This window comes from Equus caballus, chromosome 20 (assembly GCF_041296265.1).
Source record: "Equus caballus isolate H_3958 breed thoroughbred chromosome 20, TB-T2T, whole genome shotgun sequence".
Classification (NCBI taxonomy): Eukaryota; Metazoa; Chordata; class Mammalia; order Perissodactyla; family Equidae; genus Equus; species Equus caballus.
Window position 1 is genome coordinate 12,196,144 of NC_091703.1, and position 19,485 is coordinate 12,215,628.

The 19,485-nt window shown below is 39.7% G+C and overlaps 1 protein-coding gene across 8 annotated transcripts in view; it reads right to left on the reverse strand.

The window, feature by feature from the left end:
• Positions 1–2,196: 2,196 nt before the first annotated feature.
• Positions 2,197–19,485, reverse strand: part of MAK (male germ cell associated kinase) — a 64,541-nt gene continuing 47,252 nt past the window's right edge. For 3 of the 8 annotated variants that reach the window (XM_070244078.1, XM_070244080.1, XM_070244079.1), the window contains exons 11-15: positions 18,615–18,763; positions 12,021–12,152; positions 7,662–7,781; positions 3,586–3,736; positions 2,197–3,417 (exon numbers count right to left, since the gene is read on the reverse strand). In XM_070244078.1, coding sequence (XP_070100179.1) covers positions 3,315–3,417; positions 3,586–3,736; positions 7,662–7,781; positions 12,021–12,152; positions 18,615–18,763 — 655 coding nt within the window. In that variant the 3' untranslated portion in view covers positions 2,197–3,314. Of the gene's footprint in view, positions 3,418–3,440; positions 3,737–7,661; positions 7,782–10,236; positions 10,312–12,020; positions 12,153–14,407; positions 14,585–18,614; positions 18,764–19,485 lie in introns of those variants that run through there. The other 5 variants (XR_011429492.1, XR_011429493.1, XM_070244081.1 and 2 more) reach the window with 4 other exon arrangements.

Sequence of the window (19,485 nt, forward strand, 5' to 3'; positions counted from 1 at the left end):
GAACATTGTACTGAAAGTCCTAGCTAGTGCAATAATTCAAGAAAAGGAAAAAAGGTATACTGATTAGGAAGGAAGAAATAAAACTGTTTTTGTATGCAGGTGACATGATTGTTTATGTAGAATATTTCAAAGAATCAACAAACTCCTGTATTTAATAAGTCATAACAGGTATTAGGCTACAAAGTAAGTCATTTGCTTTCTTATATATGAGCAATGAACAATTGAAATTTGAAATTAAAAATACCATTTACTTTAGCACTAAGAAAGGAGAAATAGGTATAAATCTAACAAAAAATGCCTGAGATCTATATGGAGAAAACTACAAAACAATGATAAAATAAGTTAAAGATGATGTAATTAAATGGAGAGAGTCCATGTTCCTGGATAGGAAGAGTCAGTATTGTCAAGAATCAGTTCTTCCAAACTTGATCTAGATTCAACATAATCCCAATCAAAATCCCAGTAAGTTACTTTGTGAATATTTGCAAATTTATTCTGGAGTTTATATGGAGAGGTAAAAGACCCAAAATAGCAAACAGTATTAAAAGAGAGAAACAAAGTTGGACGACTGGCATTACCTGACTTCAAAACTTTTATAAAGCTATAGTAATCAAGACATTGTGGTATTGGTGAAAAAACAGACACACAGATCAATGGAACAGAATAGAGAGTCCAGAAATAGACCCACACAAATATAGTCAACTGATCTTTGACAGAGTAGCAAAGGAAATTCAATGGTGAAAGCAGAGTCTTTTCAACAGATGATGCTGGAACAACATAAACATGAAAAAATAAAAAAAGAATCTAGATACAAACCGTACAACTTTCACAAAAATTAACTCAAAATGGATCATAGATCTAAATGTAAAATGCAAAACCATAAAACAACTAGAAGATAACAGGAGAAAATCATAAGTGACCTTGGGTTTGGTGATGACTTTTTAGATACAATACCAAGAATATGATCTGTGAGAGAAGAATTGATAAGTTGGACTTCATTAAAATTAAAAACTTTTGCTCTGTGAAAGACACTGTTAAGAGAATGAAAAGACAAGTCACAGACTGGGAGGAAATACTTGGAAAAGACATATCTGAGAAAAATCTGTTATCCAGAATATACAAAGAACTTAAAACAACAATAAGAAAATGAACAATCTAATTTAAAAATGGGCAAAAGATCTGAACAGTTCTCCAAAAGATACATACAAATGGAAAATAAGCATATGAAAAGATGCTCCACATCATATGTCATTAGGGAACTGTAAATTAAAACAAGATACCACTACACACACTAGAATGGCCAAAATCCAAAACACTGACAACACCGAATGCTGGCCTGGATGTGGAGCAACGGGAACTCTAATTCATTGCTGGTGGGAATGCAACTGTCTTTTAGAAGACAGTTTGGCACTTTCTTACAAAATGAAACACTCCTACCATATGATCCAGTGATTATGCTCCTTGGAATTTACCCAAATGAGGTGAAAACTGATGTCCACACAAAAACACGCACATGAATGTTTATAGCAGCTTTATTCAGAATTGCCCAAACTTGGAAACAGTGAAGATGTTCTTCAATGAGTGAATGGATAAATAAACTGTGGTACATGTAGACAGTGGAATATTATTCAGTGATAAACAGAAATGAGATATCAAGCCAAGAAAAGACATGGAGGAACGTTAAATGCTAAGTGAAAGAAGCCAATCTGAAAAGGCTACATACTGCATGATTCCAACTCTATGACATTCTGGAAAAGGAGAAACTATGGAGACAATGAAAAGATCAGTGGTTGCCAGAGGTTTGGGGTGGGTGGGGAGGGTTAAAGGGGTAGAGCACAGGGGACTTTTAGGGCAGTGAAACTGTTCTGTATGATACTGTAATGGTGGATACATGTCATTAGACATTTTGTCAAAACCTATAATGTACAACAGAGAGTGAACCCTAATGTAAACTATGGACTTTAGCTAATAATAATGTATCAATATTGGCTCATCAGTTAGAACAAATGTCCCGCACTAATGCAAGATGTTAATAATAGGGAAATTCAGGTGGAGGAGATGAGGGAGTGTATGGAAACTCTGTACTTTCCAATCAATTTTCCCGTAAACTTAAGACCACAAAAAATGACTAATGAAAACAACAAACAGACCTCAGATTATAAGTATAAAGTTTAAAATGTAAAGAAAACACACTAGTTAACCAGATAAATTTTAATGTCTATTCAGAGTTGAAAAGTTTGCTGGCAACACAAAAGAATTTTTTAGCTTTGAGACATTAATTAAAACTGTACAAATACATATCACCATTACCAACATAAATTACTCTTTACATTTTAACATTTTTCAACACAGTGAGCTGAATTTCTGTACAAAAATACCATATTATTATTATTTTATAATGTGCCTTTGGATAATGTCCACAAGATGATACCAATTACATTAGCATTTGTTACAAAGTCATAAAACACATAAAAATATCTGCAGTTGATAACATTATTATTCTTTAATAAGAATATACAGTACTAATGTCTGGTCTATAAAATGGCAGGTTTAAATAGAATAGTCCTAAGTTCAAAATGTCTATTTTAAATACCAATTTAGAAATAAAAATAAGAAAAAAAAAAAGTAGTACGTGAAGTCATTGCTATAGCAACTAAGTACATTTACTCTTCTGAGTAAATGTGAAGGTCAGAGCTGAGTCAGTGGCCTGCAGCAGCAACAGTTTGCTTTGGGGAACCAGCTGGCATACCTCATCTTTATGTCTGGTAGGAATAAGGAACAGCGTATCTTGAAAGCCTGGTGAACACACATCACAGTTTCAAGAACTTCCTTAATGGTGTGAAGATGAGAGAACCCTGAGAGTCATCAAGCCATTGGGTTTGATAGTCACCATGAATTCTTAGCAGTTGTATTGGTCAAAATCAAACAACAGACTCTTTCTCCACTAAAATCAGATGGCATAATTTTGAAATCTCTACGTTACAGACAAATTTATTTCCAAGAAAGATATCCTGCTCAAGATTGGAATTACCATTGTTTTCATAATTACAAAGTAGAAAAATGATAAATTACCATCCTTCTGCCATTGCCAAAGTGGTAGAGTAGAGCCTTAGCCAAATAAGAACCGTAACTGACAGCCCACAGAGGTCTATCTAATTGCAATAAAAAACCAAAACAACCCTGAGGCCAATCAATGAAATATTAAATAGTTTAGGCAAATATACAACAAATGAAAACTAAAGCACTCTAAACACTTACTTTCTGGGGGCATTTCTTCAAAAGCTTATCATACTAAGTATTTATTAATTTGTAGATCAAATACTTGATACTTTGGCAAATAGTTTATTCAATACTTTATAAAGTCTTACCCATATATCAGCACTGTGGGCAACGATGCTAAGAGAATGCATTTCATTTCTAGGAGAGAAATAAAATAGGAGATGATTTTTGCTCTTCAAAGTACCCACTATCACATATTTCTTCCAGAACTCAGTAGAAATAGACATCTGTAGACATTTCCCAGGGTCAGGGGACTTGCAGGGGCTCTGTGGAGCAATGCTGTGGGGCTTCACACTGGACTCCTACCGGTGGCCTCCATACTTGGCTACCCAGTCTGTCCTCCCATGCACTGAGTGAATGGGCTGTGCGCGGTTCACAATATTTAGATTCTTGGCTGTAGGATTGTAAGTAGGTCCTGAAAACTGCCCCCGACCAGCTTTTGTGTTCCATGTGTATTCTGAAAGAAATCAAAATCAGAAATTAGAATTTTAATAAGTTGATTAACAAATTCAAAATAAAGCGATCCATCCTCTCATTTTATGGGGAACTTTTGAATTTGTCTTTAAAAGATTAACTCAGTGGTCTCTAAGGGTTTTTTTTTAATCTTAAAACCAAAAATTCTAGTGTATCATGTTGACACTAATTAGAATTTTCTAATTAGTAGCTTAAGAGCCAGCATTGCTGGTTTATAGTTCTGACACTGCTGCTGTTTCTTCTTTGGGTTCACTGAAATGCCTATCACATTTGGATAGGCAACAGCAACTAGGATGACCATGAATATTCTCAGTTCAAGTTCCATGGGGGCAAAACCCACAGTGTTAGTGACTGAAATCACACTGGTTACATCTAAACAGTATTCAGAGTATCGCTACAGACAATTTATTCAGAACTGTGAATCCTCTAAAGCTCTGGCTTCTTGGAGCTACACAGATGGGGTCCCGTTATAGATTCATTTTAAACGTGGAAATGTGGTTTTTAGAGTCAAGAAGCTCCACTTTTTATTGGGAAAATGATGGGTGATAACAGAATCTCTTTAAAAGGTGAGCCATTCCCAGGATCCCAAACCTTTCATCACAAGGGTTGTGTTTATTCATACATTTGGCTGGTTAAATATTTGTGAAAATTTTAATTTGTTAAACATTTGGTCTTATCTGAACAATTTATAAGCTAAAATTGCTTAAACATCTCAAATGACAAAGCGGTAAATCATTTTAGAGAGAACTTTATCTTCTTCAATCCTTCCTTCACCCTCTCCTCACTTCAGATTGACAGCTAAGTATTGCAGGTATTCTCTCTGAGGAGGGATGTTTGATCTTTGCATTTGGTGTTTAAATATCTTTTCACACTGAGTGGTAGCTGTCATTCTTGGATTAAACTATGTGTCAATTTTGAAATGAGTCTGACCATTTTGCACACTTAACACTAGCTAGACCATATTTACTTGCATGAGTTTTCTTGTTTTTTTCTTACACTTTCACTGTAAAACTGGGAGTGTAGGGGGAAATTACTGGGAGCATGTGGGTCCAGATGTGCTGCTAACTTCAGCGTAAAGGGAAACAAAGCATGAAGGGAGGAACCTGGTGACAGTCACCCCCACTGCTACGTAGTTTGGCTGCGGCAGGGAGGCCTAGAGCTCTCCCCCTTGGTGGTTTGACAGGTCATAAAATTCTCAAAGGTAAAGCCAATAAAAAGCTACCTAACAAAGGCAGGGATAAAGTGTCTCGAAGGGCCAGTTAACCCCTAACTGTTAAGGAACAGTTAAGGAAAAATGAGTTAAACAGTTAACCACCGTTCTCCAGGAATGGCCTTTAGTTATAACCTATTGGAATACAGACAGGCCTCAGTGTGTTAAATTAGCGAGCTCACACATGAGGTCCACAGGTCAAAATGGCATCATGGACAGAGGAGAGAGCATGTGAGGGGATGGGAGTGGAGGGAGCAGGGAGGACGAGGCAGTAGGCCCTGGTGATTCAGAGAAGGGCAGAGGAAACACAGTCTCAAAGCTAACAACAGGTGAGGCTTTTGGGGGAGAAGTGAGGAGTTTGGCGAGGAACAAACAGAGAAGCTTTTTTTCCAGGTCATGACACAGCCTAAGTCAAGTCCTAAAAGCATTTGAAGGAAACTGTGTCCAGGCTAATATTTGTCAAGCCTTCTTTGAAGAGGGAATCATTTTCCCAAGAAGGCAGTACTGTTGACTTTTAGGATTCCTTTCTGAGAAATAACACAGTTTTAGGACTCAGGCACCCTTCGTGAAGAACTTAGTGGCTGACAAAGGAGCTGAGATCTCATGGCAGGGCAAGAAATGCTTTTGTTCCTTAGCCGGACCATGACCCCACCTCACCACTCGCGAGAGCAGAGCCATCAGCCCTGTAATGCTTGCTGTGCATTTATTTTAAAAACTGCATGTGTCCTGTCGAGGGCATTTAACTTCTTGTAGAAAGTGTTTGCTAAAGGAAAAGTGTTTGCCTGTAGTTAAGAATTTAATCACTGCCACCACTACATAATTTTTAGCAAGACATAAAACGTCTGTAAAATGGAGATCATAATAGTACCTTCCGTCATAGAGCCATTGGAAGGATTACATGAGTGAATGTATGCAGAGCTCCTAGACCAGGGCCCTGGATTTCTAAAGAGCAGCTGTGTGGGAAAGAAGTCACTCCGCAGAGTCCTTGTTACTGTCCAAGCAGGGGATGAGGAGGTACTGGGAAGTCTGGGGATGAGGGATTACATGGGGAGGAAAGTTAATCTGATTTTTCTTCTCAAAACTTGAGGATGAGGAAGAAGAGCAGAGAGGGAGACTATGAGAGAAGGGGAAAGAGTTGAGTAAATACGGTAATGACCTGGTTTTATTTTCTTGTGGGAAACTGTCACACAACTGGGAGGACTGGAGGACACATCTCTTACAGAACAGTGTTTTCCTAAGGATTGGCAGTGGCCACTTGAGAATGATTAATGTGTACTTCTTTTTTTTTTACCTTTTCTCCTAGCTCCACCTGTAGGAAAATCTGATAAGCAGAGTAAATGGAGAGACGAAAAGTTATGAAAAAGCATTTACTTAAGAAAATGAAAACAGGAATATGCATAATCTGACAGAATAATTACTATATAAAGGCCTTCAATAACTTACAAAAATATGTTTAAAAATACCCACTTTCACTTTCTAAGAGCAGGTACTCAGATAAAATAATTTGAAACATGATTTTCTGCTTTTATGTTAAAAATTGCTACTAAGCCATGGCTAATCAGTCATTGTAAGGGTGGCTTAAAATATTTGAGGCTTCATAAAAATGATTTCTGTATGTAAAATGTTTATTAACATATTTTGTTTCAGCAGAGAGATAAAGGAATTCTTTTCACAGATAGGTAGCTCAGTTTGAGTACTGAGTACTTAAATTGAGTACTGTTTAAGCAGTTTTACTGTGGTAAGAAATAAAAAATGACTGGAATCCAGTGCTTTTTACAATTTTAGCTCGAACAGTGTGAACTTCAAAGCCTGGCAACTCTAATCAGGAGTTTTAATATAAGATCCTGGTAGGATAGCCTGTGAGAATACTTTCGGAGTCAACTTTTAAATTAAACTAGAACTGGGTATCTTATCAAACTTCTGATTATCTGCCTTAATGTTTATTTTATGTGTTTTGACAAGGATATCAGATTAAAATAATTTAGAGAACATTCATATTCACAACTGGTCAGCTTGAGTAGAATCATCACCCTCCATTTCAAGACCATCAGTGTGGCTGTCTTATGCCATGTCACTGCAGAACAGGCGACCTAATTAGTCATAGCATTGGAGGGTGGAGGAATCAACCCTTTCCCCACCTGATACTATTGCAAAGCAAAAGCCAGTGAAACTTCTGCCATAGTTAGTTCTATCCTCTAAAATGGAAGCAGAGAGGAACCGCCTGTGAACTGATAGATAACGGTGTCTCAGCGTTGATTAAGGTTTCACTCTGTGCCAGGAACTGGGCGGGAAGCTCTGAAAAATGCATCTCTTCACAGCTCATTGTGTGGCACAGCTCACTGTGGCATTAGACCGCGTTTCTATCCCAGCTCCACTGTACTAGCCGTGTGACCTTCAGGAAATTACTTAATGTCAGTTCCCTCAGCTGTAGAAGAGAGATCGTTGTGAGGTTTAAACGGCCCAATGCGTGTGTGTGGCAAGAGTAACCTCTTAATTAGAGGGAGCTCTTCTTAGAATTATTAGACTCTCAAACCTCATCTTTCTAAGAAAGACAGGACATTTTGCCAAAAACAATTAGAATTGTTGTTAATAAGCTGAGACTAATTTAAAAGTCTTCACTTGGGAAAAGTGACTATAAACGTAAGACAGCTCCTTTCTGATCAGAATTCTCAGAAACTGTGTCTAAAGTTGTTCTTACCTGAAGCTGTTGCACCAAGAGGTGCTAAGTGTATCCTCTGGCCGGCTGACCCCACTTCTTTTTTGAGAAAGGAAGGAATATATCCTGACTGATTGTAAGTAGCATAACTTCCAAGATTCCCTGGTGACGTATCACAAAGTTTCATAGTCAGAAGGTGAATACTTTAAAGCACCAGAGAGTAACTTTGAATTCTAAAGTCTATTTTTTGAGCATCTACTATATGTCAGGCAGGGCACTCCAGTTCTGCAGATATACCTATTCAGTCCATATAACAACCCTCTTGCATGCATGTGATTATCCACACCTCGTGGCTCTTGGAACTTGCCCAAGTTCTCACAGTCAGTGACCAAGCTAGAATCTGAACCCGAGGCCAAGTTCACCCGGAACACACCAGGTTTTCTGTGACTCCAGTTCTTAATGTGAGAGTGTATTTCTTGCCAGGAAGCCCCCATCCCCGTGGGCTCTCTGTGCTCTTCTTCATTTTGTGAAATCTCTATAGTAAGTGTACCTCACAGGGTTGTTTTAGGGATTGAATGAGATATATGCAAAGAACTGAGCCTGGAGTCTGGTGTGCAGCAAAGTCAGCTGTCATCCTCCTCATCACTATTAGTGAATGATCAATCTGGGGCAGTACAGGGGTGGGTTGAAGGGGGGAATCCAAGGGCAGGAGACCCATCAGGAGGTCACTGCTATGGCTGAAATGGGAGATTATGAGGGTCTGAACTAAAGCATTCACAGAGGGGATGGAGAAAAAAGGAACTGAGTGGATGTGCGGGGGAGGGGTAGGGAAAGAGGAATATAACCCCCTGAGTTTGTAGCTTAGGTGACTAAGAACAGCAATAGAGGAGGAGAATTTGGTTTGGGGGAAAGACATGGTGCCCATGGGATGTTCGAGTTGTGGAGGTCGAGCAGGCCTGGAGATTGAGAATTATCAGGATGTGGCGGGTACGGAGCTATGGGCGTGGAGGAGCCAGCTCACAGGGATCGCGGGGATGTACAAAGACCCAGACTAGAACCCCAGGGAACACCAGCATGAGGGGAAAGGAAAGGAAAGGACTCTATGGAGGAGAGAGAATAGAGAGGTAGATGGTATGAAGAGCAGGGTCTGAAAATGCAAGAGAATACAGCATGCGAAGAAAGAAGGAACAACAAATGAGGCAGACAGGTCTGGTGGGATGAGCAATGCCCACTGGACTTGGCCACCAGGACAACGCCAGGACCTAGCAGGAGCTGTTTCAGTGGCCTGAGGCAAGCAGAGGACAACCTACAGTGAATTGAGAAACGAACTGGAAATAAGGAAAAATGAATACAACTTCTCTTTCAAGGATGCCAGAAAGGAGACAAGTCTGTCAGTGAGAAGGTGTAACAGGGCTCTGGTCAACCTGGTGGTTTCAAAGAACTGTTCATTTGACAGCTACAACTGAAGCATTTTTCACATGGTGTTACTTGTCACAAGTCTGGACTCTGAGCTCCTGGGTCCCTGATGTCTGTCACAGTACTGTGCACAGTAGGCTCTAAGTGTTTGCTCCTGAACCAACAAATGTCCAATGGAAATACTATTTATCAGACCCTGAAGGATTTGACAGAGTAAACACATGTTATCAGTTTATACAACTTTTAGCACTACTGAATTTTGCCTAATTTGGCCTTTCCTTCCACCTCGAGTACTCATTCTAAATCATGAATCAGCCCTTTACTTCAAAAGACTTTGGAAGAAGTTCAGGGCAGTGATCACATTCAGTAGCGGCTTCAGAACATCTCTCTTGCTCTCATCCTTATCATCAGAGCAAACACTTATTACATGCTTACTGTGTGGCAAAAATCCTAGGTGTGGTTATATAATAATATCTAGGTAAATATTATTTCCTCCATTTTATAGATAGAGAAACTCATGTAGGGAGCCTAAGTGATCTGTCCAAAATCACAAGGCTAGTAAGTGAGAGAGTGGGGCTATGTCAGACTCTAAAAGCCACGTGCTGAACAGTTACAGGAGGCTTCTTCCTATTGGAAGAAGAAGTTGCTAAGGAAAAATGAACAGAAAATTGTCTTCTTAAATTATTTTGGCTTATCATTTGAAGTACCTTGTGAGCTGCAAATTGTTAGGTTGGAGCCAATAGTTGGCACTGTTTAAACCAGCGACAGCGAACCTCTAGGAAATCCACCATCTCTATGAACCTGGTCAACTTCTTTTAAATGATTGTTAACGCTTAAGAAATGAGTTTTAAGACTTTTAAAAAAGATTTCCAGGAATACTGATGACAAAATTAGAACATATTCTTTTAATTATCTTCAGTAGATTTGCTTGATTTCTATGAATTGTCATAATTAATTTAAGAAGACGAGCGTAGAGCTTTTTGAGAGGAAATTAGTCTTAGAATCCCAACTACTGAAGAAAGAGGTTCTCGATGATGTGGAACACTTTTCTTTCTCTTAGTCCTGTTCTGACTCCTAAAATCAGGTGACCTTGGCCTTCATGGTAGCTTTTTATGACAAGATTTGGGATAAATGTTGAGAAGAAAATCGGACAAGAGATTCAAAGAACAAGTTGTACTCATTGATAATGCCCAGAAATTACCTTGTGGGTCCTCTAATTTTTCTGGAAAACTTTCACTGCATGATAGTTTTTCAATTGGTTTAATTATGCTTTCTTCTAAAGAGAAGGCAGATGGAAAGAAAGAATGAATAATATGGAGAATGTTTTAGGAAAAGCAGAGGAAAATGGATGAGCTGATTAATGAAAAGACCCAGACAGAACCCTTAAAATGAGACAGTGTTCTCATGTGTGGTCACAGCTTTCATTTGGTGCTGATCATATATTCCCCTGGGATGCGGCTGGAGTGCTATCATTTAAACTGCCTTGAACTGGTTGGTTCAGTGAATATTATTTTAAAATAACTGAGAATAAATAAGTAAATTACAGTGCCGCAGTGTTTGACAACTCAGCACTATTATATGGATAAGTTGAGTCTTCAAAGTGTCTGGAAAACTTGTAAAATGCCCAAAGTGTGTTGATATCACATCAGAAAACGGCAAGAGACTAGTCAATTGCTACAGAAGGATCCTCAAACTTTTTTGATGCAATACCACCTACATCTCTTAAAAAAAGAGAACTCTTTACCACTTTACATGCTTTAAGCTGATATCTAATATTTTTCGTATGTTTTACAGATCCAAAAGATGTAATTTCTGGCATATTGTAAATACAGACATTTAAAAATAAAGCTGTTACGTCTCTCCTTTAAATATAACCAATGGAATCTAAATACCATAGCGATTTTATTCCCACCAATACTGACTTAAGAAATACACGAAGAAGTTCCTTTTTAACAGTTGGAAATTTCAAATTGATCTTTTTTCTCTCTAAAATTTTATTTTCATTCATATCTCAGCTCCCAAATTTTATCCAAATAAAATTCTAGGCTTAAAAGTCTTTAAATTGATCACTCAAAAATGTGTATAAATTGAAACCTGGAAAAAATTTCTTGTAACCATAAGTATATTAAAATAATTTTTTCTGGATTAATTTAGTTATAATTACAATGACTCGTACATAATTAATCAAAAGAGATGACTATGATCATTTTGGTTACTAAACATGAAAAGCCAGGTGTTTTGGAAATGCATCTCTTAATGAGAAAGATGGGATTTTTTTCAAGTGGTTCATGTATCCACAAATGAATATTACTTACTGCTAAAATCAGACAGGATTCAGCATCAATTCTTTTTTATTTTTTCATTTTTGGAGATGGAAACATTGGGAAACCTCGTTAACGTAAAGACACAGTTGGTAATGAAAGATATTTTGCTACAGCTCTGCCACTATAGTCTTGGAACTGTATTCAAAGTTATAGACCAAAAATCATATAGTGATCTCATAAAAAATAATTTTTAATTATCTGTTAGCTAATAACTCAATTAGGTTCTCCTTCAATTTTCTGAAAGTTAAGAAGTGGAAACCACTTAACTCAAAAAGGATTTGTTTCCCAATCATCTGAGTTACTCCCTCAACACTGACACAACATATCAAACAATCCCTTTGCCTGGCACCCCAGATCCTTGTACACTTTGGGGATAGGAAACACACCATAGTAAACAGTGAGAAGTCGTCTTTTCTCTGGTAAAGCAGGAGAATAGAGACACCTTGCTCAGGCAGATCCATTTTAGGAAAGAATCCATATGGAAGTTGAGATCTGGCAAATGACTCCCTTAAAACTCTCTCTGCTCAAGGACCATTTGGAAAATCTTTGTGACCCCTAAAGGTATCTCGGCCGGAAGAAGGCAGCTGCGATATATTTAAAAGTAGAAATCTGCAGAAGGAAGACAGTGTAAATGCATACTTTAAATGTATTCTTGCTTTACCTGCATTACTCCTTTTGAAGGCAAGTTCTGCCCCAATGGGTCCCAGTGACTTAGGAAATAACTGATTACTCCACGTATATGGATTTATATCCTTTCCACTGGCCACCAGGGACACATGCTTGGGATTGACACCTTTGAAGAACAAAACAGTCATTTCAGACGTGAGAGTGTGATCATGAACTTGAAGGAAACATATATTATGCATTCAAACCAAGACCAGAAATAACTTGGGAGAGGAGAATGGAAATAAATTTAGGTTACAGTGTAGCAAATACTTGCTTTTTGATAAACCTAGTATGATCCTAAGCCCTAAGCACAATAACCTGGAAACCTCACAGTATATTTTATAAACATAAGATACTTTCTATAATGCAAGTAATAATAAACACTAGACATTTGTTGCCAAATGTCTTGTAGAAATTGAGGAGGCACAAAAATTTTCTTCAGAAAGGTATTTCCACATCATTCACCTATGCTGAGTATGTCTCTGTGCCATACCTTGAGGAACACTTGTGTAGCTGGGGAAATGGACATGTGAGCGAGAAATTTTTTAAGAAATTTGAAAACTTCCTGAAGTTGCTTTCTTTTTACTGATAATTAAATGGGATTCAACTTATGAGACACTAGAGACATCACACGGTCAAGGCCTCTGGGTCACACACGTAGTGTTTTCTGTGCTAGAAGAGGAAAGATCCCCACTGAGGACCACTGTTTCCATAGGAAGTTAGCAGCTGTTTCCAGGCACTACGAGCTTTTGCTTTTCACAAAGTGGACTCCTTAGCAAGGTTCCATATTTATGAGACATATAATAATATCCCTTGTTTTGAAGCCAGAAACGAGCCTCGTTTTTCTGTACCAAACCTCAAGGTCACCTGTCCTCAGTTCTTGAAGGAAACACTATCAGGTAAATAGTTTCCCCTTCTTAGAGGATATAGCTCCTTATGGATTTTAGTTTCTAATAAAACACCTATAAATAGAACTATAGTAAGCAATGACCTGACAATAAAGAAGATGCACTAGGTAGCAATTACTCATATTAAAAACATCTTTACAAAAAAAATTTTATGCAAAGAGGAAGTGCAAGGTAGGGAAAAAATTAAAAATCTCTTTAAATGAACTGTTTTCATAAATATAGTTCAACAAAGAAGGGACCCTGAATACTTAAATTATTTTGTTAATCCAGTTAGCCTTGTGACATCCCTAGTGTGTGTGTGTGTGTGCTTTTTTTTTTTGCTGAAGAAGATTCACCCTGAGCCAACATCTGTGCCAATCTTCTTCTATTTTGTATGTGAGCTGCCGCCATAGCATGGCCACCAATGGGTGGTGTAGGTCTGAGCCTGGGAACCGAACCTGGGCTGCTGAAGCAGAGTGCACAGAACTTAACCACTAGGCCACGGGGCCGGCCCCCTAGTGTTTTTTTTAAGTAATTACATACACGGTTGAAGGTAATTGCTTTAATTCTTTGTCTTTTTAAAGATTCTAATTTTCTTGGAAATAGACACAATCTAGAATTTTAAATCATTTACATATTAGTTTAAAAGCTTTTAGTGGACACTTTCCATATACCAAACACTGTGTTAGATAGAAACAGAAATTAATATACTTTCATTCCTTGCCTCAAAGGAGATTAAAACGTCAGTAAGCAAAGATTTGTTGAGCACCTGCCCACATGCCAGGCAGTGTGTGTGGCACTGGAGAAAAAGCGGTGAACAAAACAGACCAGTTTCTACCCTTTTGGCTTTATAGTCCACTCTAATGATAAGGGAGACTTTAGTGATTATAAATAATTAGGTAAGTAGTTAGCCGTGTGCAATTTCTTTAGAAGAATTTGGTGCCAAGGGGGTAAATAACAGAAGCAACTAAGCCAGTCTTTCTTTAAAAAATGCAATTTTAAGCTACAATGTGACTCATGATTAGGACTCAATAGGGGGTGGGTAGGTGCATTCCTGGGAGATGCAACAGTGCCCGAAGCATTCCTGAGACGGGAAGGAACTCCAAGACATTCATTATGGATGGAGCAAGAACAAGGCATGGTACACGATGAGGCTGGAGAGGGGGCTAGGGGTCAGATCACATAGGAATTTGTGAGTCATGTTAAGAAATTTAAAATGCAGTAGGACAGGCATGTATAGAAATGACACAAGCATTGAATATACAGATGGAAGGCAGGACAGTAGTGATAAATTGGACTCGAGAAGGATCCACAGACCAGGTTTCAAAGGTGCTGTGGAAAGAGCCACTCTTCCTGCCAGCATGGTGCATCAGTTCATGCTCCCGTGGTTCTGGGAGCAGGGAGGGAGACCAGAGGGCACCACTGAGAGGTTGTTAGCGCTCATTGCATACTCTGTTTGCAACTACCTTGCAATAATTAAGTACCTAAGGCTTACAGAGTTAGCTGACAGATGACTGCAGTTCCATTGTAAGTAACAGAAAACAGAATCTCAAAGTCTTGCTCCAGTATACAGCTGGGCAGTAGCAGGTCAACAACTGTGACTCTTGTGTCTGTCTCCCTGAAGGCCAGTGTCACAGATCTGCCAATCCTTGTAGTATAATGTCATGCTGCCCTGAAATTATATGGTACATTTCTAGAGCTCCCACGATCCTAAAGGTTGATGCTTAATAAGACCTTTTATGCTTGGTTTTATGGTATAAAAGAGGGCCCCCAAAGATATTATCCTTACTTTATTCCTAAAGGTTTTCTTCCATCATAAGAATAACTTTGGATCACAAATGTCAAGGATCACTTCTTATTTGGTTTTCTGTCCTCTGCATTCACTGGCTCATGATAGGTGCTCAATAAATGTTTGTCCAAGTGACTGAACTGAGCTCAGTTCTAGTTTCAAATCTCACCCAGCTCTAAAGGGGTCATCTTCAAGACAACAAGTGCCAATAGAGTAACATGAAGGCTCAAGTTTAGATTTCAAACCATTCTTTCTAATTTTGAATCTATTTCTTAAGTCTCCATTACAGCCATGCACCTAATCCAAAGTGATTTGCAGAATTCGTTAGATCTTTCTGGTTAAAAAGGAATGGATCATATGTGTCTCAAATACCCAGAAATATGTTCCTGAAAACCATATTAGGGAACAGAACTATGAAAATGGGGTGCTTTGGATCCATTTATCCTCTGACAAAAATTTCCAGTGGCCTTTTCCACCACCAGAGGGCTCACTTCTGCAAGTAAGAGAAAATACTGGTTTGCTACATTTCAATTAATGAAATGTATTGGTTTCTCTTTCTTTTTTGTCTTAAACAGGGAAGAGTGTCCCCCATGAATCTGTGTTTTGGAAACTTTCTTACATACCTGCCTTTGCAGTCAGATCAGAACTCCCTCATGGTTTCAACACTAACATTTACAAACCTACTATCTAGGTATCTAGATAGAGATTATAACTCTAGTATCTGCTCCTTTCAAAAGTGCACCCCATCTCTTACGGACTTAATTCCAACTCTCCTCACCTTGCGAAGGACTTCAATCCCTCATCAATTGCCCTCCTCTCCTGCATGATCAATCCCGCCCTCTGTAAGCAGTCATTCCCATCCACATGCAAACCTGCTCCAAAGTCCCAGAGTCTCCCCACTGTTGAGGTGTCCCCTGAACCCCACTCCAGTATGGCTTGATTCCCAAGCTCCCTTCACAGCAAAGTGCCTCCAAAGAGTTGTCTACATTTTCGGTCGCCAATTTCTCACTTCTCATCACCTTCCAACCCACTCCAACCTAGGCCTCCCTCACCGTTCCAGGCTAAAACCGCTCATCAGGGTCATCAGAGACTGCTCCACTGTTGAATTTAATCAGACATTTCTGTCCTCTCTTATCCAACTGCTCAGCAGCAAACAACGCTTTCAGGTAAACTCTCCCTTCTCAGTCTCTGGAAAGCACCTTTCCTGGTTTCCTCCTCATCTGTCTGGCTGCTTACTCTCCCCTTAGCTCCTCCTCCTCTACCCCTGCTACTCTTCCCTCACAATCTCTCCGTAGGTGATCCTATTCAATCCATGGATTTGAATACTATCTGAGAGTCAGCTGGGGACTCTCAAATCTGTTATCTTGGCCCAGGTCCCTCCTCAGCTTACCTGGTTCTTCCCTCCGACTGCCTGCTTGGCTTCTCCACACTGGAATCTTTCATAAGCATCTCAAATGTAACAGCCCCCAAACAGGACCAACTGCCTCTTCTCCACCCAATCCTCTTCCCAAGTCTTCCCCGTCTCAGAACACGGCACCACCATCCACCCAGGAGTCAAGCCCCAAACTCACTTTTCCCTTATTTTCCACCAACATCCATCAGCAAGTCCATTTCCAAAATATATCAAGAGCCCATCTCCCTCTAAATCAACATTATCTTTTCCCTGGAGGACTGCAGTAGCTTCCCAACCAGCCTAGTCTTGCCTTCATGTAATCTCTTCTTGATACAGTCTTTTTAACACACAAGTCACATGTCACTCACCCCCTGAAGTCCTCCCCAAGGCCTCCATTGGACCCAGAATAAAACCCAGTGCCTTCCTTGCCCTCAAGGTGCTGTATCATCGGAACGCTGCTGGCTTTCCCCACACACCACTCTCCTCGGAGCCCATTAAACTCCAAATATGCAGCCTTTTGTTCTATTTCTCAAATAAGCCAGTGGCTTTCCCACCTCTGCCTGAAACATCTTTTCTCAGCTCTTCACACGACTGCCTCCTTCTCATCTTTCTGGTATCAGCTCAAATGTTAGGCAGTCGAGGAGGCCCCCACCCCCAAGCAGTCATACTCTGGTTCCTCTCCCTGTTTTCACAATAGCACTTATCACTACCTGCTAATTTTCTTTTTTTTTCTCTCCACAAGAACGTAAGCTCCTGGATAGCAGGGACCTCGTCTGTCTTGTTCAATGCTATATATATATCACAGCCTAGAACAGTAAGTACTTGGCACATATTAGGTAATATATATCACTGAATGAATGAATAAAGAAATGAATGAATCAACAGAATCAATGAATGAATGCTCACGCTACCCATGGGTCCTAGAATGTTTTCCCCCTTCTTCATGGAGAAGTGCTGCTCATCCATTAAGGACCAGCTGACTCACTTCCTCTATGAAGGCTTAAAACAAACAAACATTTAACCCACTTAGATCTCCAAATACCCAGGGTTATAGTTTTAGCCCTGCCCTTGATACTTCGTGCCAATCTCTTCAACTTCTCTGAGATAGGATAGTGTCGTCCTCCTTTCTAATCAGCAGAGAAGTGCAGTTCTAAAGCCTTGATTTGTGCTCCATAAGTTTATTTCAACTTAGTCAACATCTGTGGTTAGAACTCTACACCCACTGTGTCTTCTGTTGTCTGTCTCATCCATTTCTAGGCCCTTTCCTCCGTTTCATTTTGTTCTCTCCTCAGTTACTGACAACAGGAGTGGATCCCTATTGGATTCCTAGAACTGAAATTTATACGGTTGCCTAAATGGTATATGGAAAAATATGTGATGCATCAATCTCTTGCTAACAATCCAGTCTCAACCTTTTCTCTTGTCTTCCTTGCCCCTCCTCGGGAAATGAAGGCTATGGCTTATTTCTGGGGAGTCAGATGTGAAAAGCAAATCTTCCTCAGATGAACACAGTGGCCTGCTTCCTACGTGCAGAAAGCTGTAAATGACCATGCCCACAAAAGCACAAAAGAAAAAGAAAATTTCCTCCTCTTGTTGGGCTAGAGATGTATCTGTATAGATACAGAGTGACTTAAAAATTGATCCCCTTTTAGACTAAATTGAATTTTAAACTTTTCTTTTTAAAGTGGATTTTGAGGAGAAAATGCTACTTGCAGGCACGACATAAACTCCCCACCATCTCTCTGGATCTTTCTCGTAAGCTCCAGATTCATATATCCAACTGTCCATTAGATAGATCAACTCAGATGTCTCACAGGCATCCCAACCTCAACTCCTCGTTCTCTGCTTCCGCACTCCTGTCCTCTCCTAATCTTTCTTTTCTTAATTAAAGTCACCACCATCCACTCGGCTGCCAAGTCAAAAACCCAGAAGCTGAAGCTAATTCCTTCTGTCTTTATCATCACCCATGCTAATCTAGTGGCAGTCTTATCAGCTCCACTAGCAGAAACATCTAGATTTCACCCACTTCCATCTCCACTTTCACCACTCTGGAACAAGCCTTTCCCCTCTCCATCTGGACATATGCAATGGCCTCTTGACCAGTCTCCTTGTCCCTCTCGAGCCCCTAGCATGCTGTACCCAGAAGCCAGAATGATCTTTCAAAAACATAAATCAGATCATTTAGGAAACAGTATAAAGTTCTACATTTTATAAAAAGTTGTACTGGGGGTGCAGACTTGTTTTAATAAAATTAAGCATTTACTAAAGGCATAGCTTTGGCTGGGGAAGGTGGTATTCTTTGAAGCATGTTCTTCATCGTGATTTTGGGCTGCAGACTTCACAGAGGCAGGAGGTCCAGAAAAGCACTTGGTGACAAGTACTGACTAGGCTGATCCAGCAAAGAGCACTGTGATCATCCTTTTTATTTCACTGGTGCCGCTTCTGCAAAGATTCCAAGACACTTGAGCCCGGCCTATCTCTATTCTAGTTAGCAGTAAACATTTTATTTTCTCAACTTACCTGGAAGGTACCTTGATTGTTTCAGGTAGTACTGTTTAGCTGTTGAAGTAGTTGACAGTTCAGAATCAGATTTTAGGGAGATAGCAGCAGGTACGCTCTTGTTTTCCTCTGGTGAGTGGGTGGAGCCTGAGGGGAGTGACTCTGGAAGCCTTGAAAGTCAAGATAAGGTAGTGTTACCATGTGAAGCTTGAGAAGATGACACTACTGTGTTCTCACTTACTCTCTGCACATCTTTTCAAATCCGTCAAGGTAACTTCCCTTCACTGGTTTCCATCAGAGTCCTTTGGCTGATAGGGACACTAAATGACAGCTTCCCCCTCCCCCCCGTAGATATTGGGCAGTGTATAGCATCATTTCTAATTTAGACATTATGTGACAGTCAGCTTTACAACTGAGCAGCAAATTGCCTGCGTATGTTTTTATCTTTCCTACAACTGCCACAGTTGTGGGTTTATAACATGGAAGATGGCAAGTTGAAAGGGAAGACGATCATAGCTTCTTCGCCTGCCTACTAAAGCAGTGGATAACCAGGAAGGCTGTTCGGGAGCCCCGTGGAGACACAGTGACTTGGGTGGCCCTTTGAACTGTTGGCTACCCCAACCCTCTTTCGGGGTAGGTCCCCTTCATTAGAAACAGCCCCACTCATTTCTGGTTTCTTTCCCTTCCCCTCAGCCCATTGTAGTTATACCAATTGTGGAAAATTCTACCCATTTTCAAAACTTCTCACTCTAAAAAGAGTTTCTTGTCCTCCTCAAAGTAGCCTGCCCACAGACAAAATTCATAGAGCCTCCTGGCAATTCCTTTGTTAGTGGCGCTTCATACACGCTCTGTCCTGTGTTATAGGCACTTAAAGTCATCTTCCTGCTGCTGG